We start from the raw sequence: 8,253 nt of genomic DNA, 5'->3' as shown, positions 1-8,253 counted from the left end.
CTGCTCCTGAGTGGGACCGAGTGGCTTGCTCAGTTGTGCCAGGGGGGCCTTGGAGGTGGTGACCCCAGCGGAGTCCCTGACCCTAGGAAGGGTGCACCTGGGCCTGCCCGTGACCGTCACAGAAGGGAGGCAAGGCCAGCTTGTTTGGTCCATGTCAGGGTCTTGCTCCAGGTTTCTCTGCTGGGCCTGCACAGGAGAGGAAGGCACTGGTGGCTGTCGGGGGTACGGACTTACGGGCTCCGGGAATGCAGTGCGGCCCTCAAGGCATGGCCGTCACTGACCTGGAATCGGATGAGACTATGGAAAACAGTGGCGAATCCTTGCCCACCTGCCGCCCCTGCTGGGCGCTGGCACTCTGCTCTCGTCACCCCAGAGCACCAGGCCGCAGTCTCGGGTCTGAGCACGAGCTGCTCTGATGACAGGCTTTGCTTGTATCTTCCCGCCCTTGGCTCCCACCTCCCCTTTCCAAGGAGTCTCCCAAGGCTGCCGGCCCTGCTGGTTCTTCCGCAGCACTTACCTCCCTGGGACCAGCTATTCCGGGCGGCGGACAGGACCGTGAGGGTCACGCCTCTACACATAAACCTAGAAACGTGGGGCCAGCACAGCACTGGATGCTCGGGGACGCTGCCCATCACACGCAGAAAGGAGGAATGGGCTCCTCCTCCTGCAGCACCGCTGACTCCAGACACGCAGAATGCTCTCCCCAGGATGGGCACCCTCCTGAAGGGCTCTGGGGCTGTACGGCCGGCTCAGAATTTCTAGGGCTGACACAGGTCCAGAACCTAAAAAGCAAAGAGGTTACACCGCAAACCGGCAGCCGGTGGAAATACAGCCTCTCGCCTGACCTCAGAGCTGGTTCCTGAACTGGAGCTGGAACTGGATCTAATGCCCATCTAATGACCCTTTGGTGGGCTGTTATTTTCTTTAATCCAGCAGAGAATCCGTGTCACAGACCCGTTCCGACTGCCTTGCTGCCCGTCGTCTGCCGGGAACGCCCTGTCCGTCTCGTTTAACCCTCACAAGCAGCAGCCCCCGTGGGGGTGATTTCGTTTACGGGGGAAAAGACCCCTCCCTCCTCTCGTCTCCACCTGCCCCTGACACATCTCGATTTCTTAAGACGAGTCTTCAACCGTCTCATCAGGATCCAACTGATCTACGGCTGGTCGTTTATCTGAAAGCTGGACTGCAGTGTTATTCCCAAAGGCTCAGGGGTTCAGCTTTTCTGAGGTTATCGACAATGTTATCAGTCTATTAGTGTCACAGGTGGGTGGTTTATTTGTACAGGTGCACGGGGGAGCAGCCTCTCATTTGCACTTGGCCTCCACCCCCGAGGCCCAAGCGTGTGACCCCATCTCCTGGGCTGCTGGCTGTGGACTTAAGATTTCTATCGTCCCAACGCCCCCAACGCAAACTGCTCTGGCAGAAGCGATAAAGACACGTAAAATCCAAGTCAGCCCCCCAGGATGTGACTTCCGGGCGACACCGACTTGGTGCACAGAAGGGAAAATCCCAGGCAGCCTCCGGCAGCGACCAGACGCGCCCAGATCACCGAGCGGACTCCAGCGACACCTTGTGGGGACGCAGGAAATCGCACCCTTGCAGGGCCAGGCCCGTCTGGAAATTCAGAACGCTCAGGACAGATGACCCAGGAATTCCATTCAAAAGGCCTGTTGCGTATGGGGAAGACTGGCAGCTTCATTGCTCTCTGCGGCTATTTTCTCCTCCGCAAAGCTGCGGGGGACGGTAGGTGGGTGCTGGGCAGCCCCTCCGCTGGTTGGTGAAATGCCTTTGGAGCCCCACGCACACAGCGCGGCCAGAATTTCAGGTGACAGGGCCCACCTTGATGGGAAACAACGCGGAAAATGAACAGGTGAAACTCCTGGCAGAGGCTGCGGCGCCTGCGTGGAAAATACAGAGAAACTCTCCTTTGAACCAAGAGGCCTGGTGTTTGACCGACTTCTGCTGAGGCCTCCAAGAAGGGGCATTGCTGCAGGCGGCACAACACACCGGTTTTGAGGAACACCCCAGGCACAGGACACAGCTGAGGAAATGAACTCCTGGCCCCAAGAACCTTCCCAGCGTCACAGAAGCAAGGTCTGGCTGGGCGACACCATGAATGCAGCGTGGCAGCCGCACAGGCTTTCATCATCTCAACTGGTGCGTGTTTCCAACCAAGTAAACTCCCATGACCAGGCAAGTGAGCTATCTTAGGGGATGTGAGTTTTACAGGACAGCTGATTTCTACCTATAGAAATGGCGTTCGAGTGTGATTTTGCAAATATAAAAAGGATGGGAAGGACACGCGTGCTAGCAGCAAAGTCTCTGGGCAATGATTTACGCTGGTGGCTGCAATGGAATTGTGTTCGGAAACACCACTGTTTGTACGACTTGCCTTCAGAACGTGTGAGGAGAACAGCTCTTTATGTGAGAACTCAGTGACTCGAGTGTTTTTACTGAAAAGCGAAATGCGAGTATAAAGCGAGGTGTCTTCAGCAAAGGGCAGGCCGTCTGTCTGAGCAGGAGCTGCAGCTGGTGTGGACACGGGCCTCCGTGGAGCCTCAATTTTATTACATTTGAGTAGGAATGACTGTGTATTATAACATCAAAGAAAGAATGTGAATGTTAGGGAATTGCAGAAATTAAACTTTCATTCTAATTCTTAGAATGCCAGAGTAAGATAAACCCTTTACAGTAACAGTAAAATAATTCGGGCTCATTTTCAGTAGAAACTCAAGCTGCTTCAATATGGAAATAGGATTTTGACAAACACAAAAGAAGAAAGAAAAGCAGGGGTGAAGCCCCACACTGAGAGGGAGAGGCCGTCCTGGCATCTGTGCCCTGGGCTCGCCTAGCAGGGGTGAAGCCTCGCACTGAGAGGGAGAGGCCATCCTGGCATCTGTGCCCTGGGCTCGCCTGGCAGGGCTGACGTCCCTGCACTGAGAGGGACAGGCCGTCCCGGCATCGGTGCCCTGGGCTCGCCTGGCATACCCTCCCTTTCTCGTGGTGCTCGCTTGGTAGCAATGGCAAACCCTGTGTTCACTGGAAAGGGCAGAAGGTGCTGGGACCAGCCCGCTGGGGGTGCACAACCCCTTAGGAGGCCAGCTTGCAGTAGCTTGGCGGAGACAGCTTGCGCCTCAGGTACTTGAGGACATACAGCGGGAGGCAGCTGACCACGGTGATCGCCGACACTTTCCACAGGAAGGCCACGGTGGTGATAAAGGCAACATCTGTTGGCAGGAAACAGAAAAAAAGGTAAGAGCCGACAGGAAGCCCTGGGCCCTCATGGCCATAGCCACAGACCCGGCCAGGCCACTGGGCGGTCTCAGCTTGCCACGGAACTATCACCGTATGTTTACAGGAGCCCAGCTCCAAATCTCAGGTTTTCCTGACTGCAGAATTGTTTAACCTGCATACCGGGCATACATAATTCATTCTTCTTTTAATGGAAAAAACAAACCAAAGCATTATAAAGAGATTGTAGGCCAGGCACAGTGGCTGTAATCGCAGCACTTTTGGGAGGCCAAGGCAGACGGATCACTTGAGGTCAGGAGTTCGAGACCAGCCTGGCCAACATGGGAAAACCTCATCTCTACAAAAAAGACAACAAAACATTAGCCGGGCGTGGTGGTGGGCACCTGTAATCCCAGCCACCGGGCAGGTGGAGGCAGGAGAATTGCTTGAACCCAGGAGGCGGAGCTTGCAGTGAGCTGAGATCACACCACTGCACTCCAGCCTGGGGACACAGTGAGACTACATCTCAAAAAAAAAAAAGTGCAGGCCAGCTACGGTGGCTCACGCCTGTAATCCTAGAACTTTGGTACGCTGAGGCGGGTGGATCACCTGAGGTCAGGAGTTTGAGACCAGCCTGGCCAACATGGGGAAACCTTGTCTCTACTAAATATACAAAAATTATCCTGGTGTGGTGGTGGACGCCTGTAATCCCAGCTACTCAGGAGGCTGAGGCAGGAGAATCACTTGAACTCAGGAGGTGGAGGTTGCAGTGAGCCAAGATCGCACCACTGCACTCCAGCCTGGGTAACAAGAGTGAGACTTCGTCTCAAAAAAAAAAAAAAAAGGGTTGCAGATGACTGATGTCACCAATTACCACTAAATGGGTAGACAATGCTCTGTGGCAGAATTTGTAAAGGCACTGAAGCACTGGAACAGACACCAACTCACCTAACCTGTGGGAGTGGTTTGGACGATGTAGGCTAGCCGTTTTGGTTTTGGTTTTTGTTTTTTTAAGGTAGAGTTGACTTTATGAGGGGCTGGGGGCATCAGAGGGCAGCCGGCAGTTCCATCTGCCACACAAATGCTCAGACCGGTCTGCTCTTAGAGGCTCTGAGCCCGGCCCACCCAGAGAATGTTCTCGCCTATCACCCTCCCAGCATCTCCACAGAAGAACCATGTACTCACCATGGCCGAGCTGTGCTGCTAATGACTAGGCCACTTACATTCCTCACAAGAAGAGGAGGTGAGAAACTGGATATTTACATACTTCGAATCTACATATAGTGGAAATCCCTTTAGACTGTTGCCGGATGGGATAAAAAGATCTATGGAGCAGAGTTAGAGGCCTTTGTAAAATAAATGACAGAGGGAAGCGCCAGATCTCTGTATGAAGGGGAAGTCCTACGTTTGTGTGTACTCATTTTCTGAAGACCCTGGAAGTGTTTTCCAGGAGCTCAGCCCCTACAACTGAAAAGGCAAACATGTTTTAGGGACTCGTGCAATCCTTAGCAGATGGCAGGGTGCCTGGCCCCTTCCCTTCACTCAGGGCCACCAAGTCCCCAACAGGCAAGCCAGCAGCACTCAGCCCACGACGAGCCAAGTAAGCACATGGCCACCAGCTTACGTGACATCAGAGAGTTTGTGAGGAACACTGAATTAGAGGACGGTTTATTTTTCGGATTAGTTAAGTATCTTTATCAATATTGTTTGGCTAAATTTCTACACTTTTGAAAGAAATGATAACTTTACCTACCTAAGAAAGCTCCAAAAGACACTCTGCCTATACCTGTTCCAAAACAGGAATAAAGAAAATAAAGGACAGATTAAAGGAGATACTGGGTATTTCAAGGGGTTAGCAAACGAATAAGAAACACATTAAAAGCAATAAAATGGCAGGTGCAAGATGCGTTTTCAATGTGGTTTTAACCTCTCATTTCCCTGCCTGTTACAACTGTTTACACATCACCGAAACCCAACAGTTAAGTTTCCTGTGTCTGAGAAGCACACACCTTGGCATTCCCGAGGAGACAGAGACCTACCCAGGTCTGAGGAGCTCACCACAGAAGGTGCACGTGCTGGAGGGCTGGCCATGTTCTGCAGGTGCGAAAGGAGCTCCGCACATTCGTTCACATGTACGTAAGCACGTTACTACTGATCTTCACACCCGTTCCTAACGGGAAGTGATACCATCTCCAGTTTGCAGATGCAAAAGCTGAGGCTCAAAGCGGTGGTGAGTCCTGCCCACGCCTGTGACGCGTGCCTTGGTCATTTTGTGAGCTCACTGTGGCACTTAGCGTGTTCATGTGTCCCTGAGTATGTTAATTCATGATCATACAGGAAAATATTCTAAAAGCCGATTTTCAAAAGAAAAATAACTAGGACATTATAATTAGAAAATAACCATTTCTTAGAAGCCACGGGTATTTTCTGAGAGTTCTTTTATGTAAGAAGAGGAATATTTCACATTTTCCTCCATAGAGGTTCACCACTGCACGAACACTCAGGCACTGAGATGGGGACAGGTGCACAGGCGGCTCTGTGTTCACTTCCCGCAGGTCCGAGTCGGGCTCCGTGTTCACTTCCCGCAGGTCTGAGTCCGGCTCCGTGTTCACTTCCCGCAGGCCTGAGTCCGGCTCCGTGTTCGCTTCCCGCAGGTCTGAGTCCGGCTCTGTGTTCGCTTCCTGCAGGCCTGAGTCTGGCTCCGTGTTCGCTTCCCACAGATCTGAGTCCCAGCTGCTCCCGAGTGGCTGTGCTGCTCATGTCAAGGGACCAGCCAGTGACCAACAGGGCTCAGCGCCTCCTGTCAGGGGACCAGCCAGCCAGTAACGGACGGGGCTCAGCGCCTCCTGTCAGGGGACCAGCCAGCCAGTGACCAACAGGGCACCGCACCTTCATCCGTAGTGCAGGGACGGTAAGAGCAGGCACTTTCTGATACGGGTTTTACCATGATCCACAACTTAAGACAACGTATTCAGAAGTAACAATAAGAAAATGCTTCAAAATCGTGAATAGACAATGATTCAGAAAACAATTCCAAGGCAACTTACCAAAATATTCATTGAGAAAAGCGAGTGAGGACACGTAGCAGCCCAGGCTGAGAAACTCGGCCACCACCATCAGCCAGTGCCATGTGCGGACGGTCAGTGCCACCATCAGCAGCTCGGTCAGGATCAGTGCGGTGAAGGAGATGGCCACCACATGGACGAACTCAGACTCGAAGAGCACTAGGGCCCCGTACATGAGGATGCCACCTGAAAAACAGCAGGAGCTTTTTCCACGCACACGAGCAGGGTGTAAGCAGCTAGAGGAAACAGCCTGGAACCAGCAGCCTCACTGAAGACCCTTAAACGTAGCAGATAGGCTGGGTGCAATGGCTCACATCTGTCATCCCCGCACTTTGGGAGGCCGAGGAGGGCGGATCACGAGGTTGGAAGTTTGAGACCAGCCTGGCCAACATGCTGAAACCCCATCTCTACTAAAGATACAAAAAAATTAGCCAGGCGTGATGGCGCACACCTGTAATCCCAGCTACTCAAGAGGCCGAGGCAGGAGAATCGCTTGAACCCAGCAGACGGAGGTTGCAGTGAACTGAGACCACGCCACTGCACTCCAGCCTGGGCAACAGAGCGAGACTCTGTAAAAAAAAAAAAAAAAAAAAAAAAAAGGCAGATAATTGTCATGCCAATGCTTCATGCTGATGAACAAATCACTTAAACTCTGGATTATGGACACGAGATTACGGACAAAGTAAGATGGGATCCCAGCTAGATCAGTTAGAAATGGCAAATAGAGGCTGACAAACGTTCTCATCTCTGGATGCAAAGCCACACCTCTACCACCTCTACTTCAATTAGTGTAAATAGTTACGTGTTGCATGTAACTAATAGATCTGATCTGTTAGTTATGCTTTCAACAATCTCCCATTTAGATGAACACTAAACAAAGAGCAGCTAATGGCTTCTCCTTACAGAACTCAGATTCCTCAGTCTTTTCATCACTCTATGAAAGAAAGCCATTGTGCAGGGTATACAATGTGTAAGCGCTTGTTAAAATCTTTCTGGATTAACATTTAATTAAAAACTAAGTCAGTTTTTGGGTGACATGCATCAGTTAAAACACAAAAGGGCCCATGTTGCTGGAATATCGATTGACAGGACAAACGGAAGGCAGTTTTAACTGCTGGTGACATCTTAAGCTGTTGGAATTTAATCTGCAAGTAAAAACAGTATTGCTAAAAGAAGACCAAAATAAAAAAATTCTTTAGTCCAGTAAACTAAGGATCCCGTCTTACCTTGGTAAATACTGATTAAAACCCAGATGAGGAAGGTTTTGAAGGACAAGGATCTTCCCTAGGGAAACAGTGGAATAGTGTCGTTAATGCGCGGAACCACCTGCTTGACTCACAGACCCCGGGTCCACAAGCCCCATCCATGCCACCCCAGCCACCTGGTCTACCAGCATTTCAGGGTGCCTTTTCCTGGCACCCGAATCCTGAAGAAGCTGCCTGGGCCCCACATGTGTCCACTGGTGCCTGAGGTTAGAGGTTCAAGTTCTCTTCTGTTTGACCTGCCGTCTTGTTCGATGTTTAAGCCATAGTTCTAATAAGCCAGGAGTGATGTATACAAGCAAACATTTCAATGAACCAGGGGGCAAAGGCTCTTGGCAATAAAAACATTTACCCTTATTGTGAACAAATACTTCTGTATTTACTGTTTAGTTTTTTCAGATCAAAAGATACAAAAGGTTAACAGCTCTTCAGTAAGGATGGCACATCCCAACTGAAGTAAAAAATGATCCCTCAAACCCTTGTTGGAGAACGTGTCACATCCATAACCCCACGTGGATGGAATGGGTCCTCGTGCCAGGCTCTTCACTCTGCGAAGTTGAAGGCAGGTGATGAGGGGGCCGGACGGGAGCTCTGGCCCACAGGGTTGCTTGTCCTGCCGCACCCCTGAAGATTAATTCACAGTCCAAGAAGAGAGGCTGAGTCATTAACAACCACCCTGACTTGTTGGTGCTAAG

The 8,253-nt window shown here is 51.3% G+C and overlaps 1 protein-coding gene across 1 annotated transcript; it reads right to left on the bottom strand.

Annotated features, from left to right (window-relative positions):
• Positions 1–2,425: 2,425 nt before the first annotated feature.
• Positions 2,426–7,580, bottom strand: LOC112617391 (probable phospholipid-transporting ATPase IIB; the record flags this gene model as incomplete). Its single annotated transcript, XM_025374162.1, has 4 exons — positions 2,426–3,227; positions 4,985–5,017; positions 6,279–6,482; positions 7,523–7,580. Coding segments are annotated over 4 exons (432 nt in total), but the record flags the coding sequence as incomplete, so codon positions are not given.
• Between the last annotated feature and the right edge of the window lie 673 nt (positions 7,581–8,253).

The sequence above is a fragment of the Theropithecus gelada genome, unplaced genomic scaffold, assembly GCF_003255815.1.
Source record: "Theropithecus gelada isolate Dixy unplaced genomic scaffold, Tgel_1.0 HiC_scaffold_16146, whole genome shotgun sequence".
Classification (NCBI taxonomy): Eukaryota; Metazoa; Chordata; class Mammalia; order Primates; family Cercopithecidae; genus Theropithecus; species Theropithecus gelada.
The sequence above is the reverse complement of the archived record's forward strand: the minus strand, read 5'-3'. Positions and strand labels throughout refer to the sequence as shown.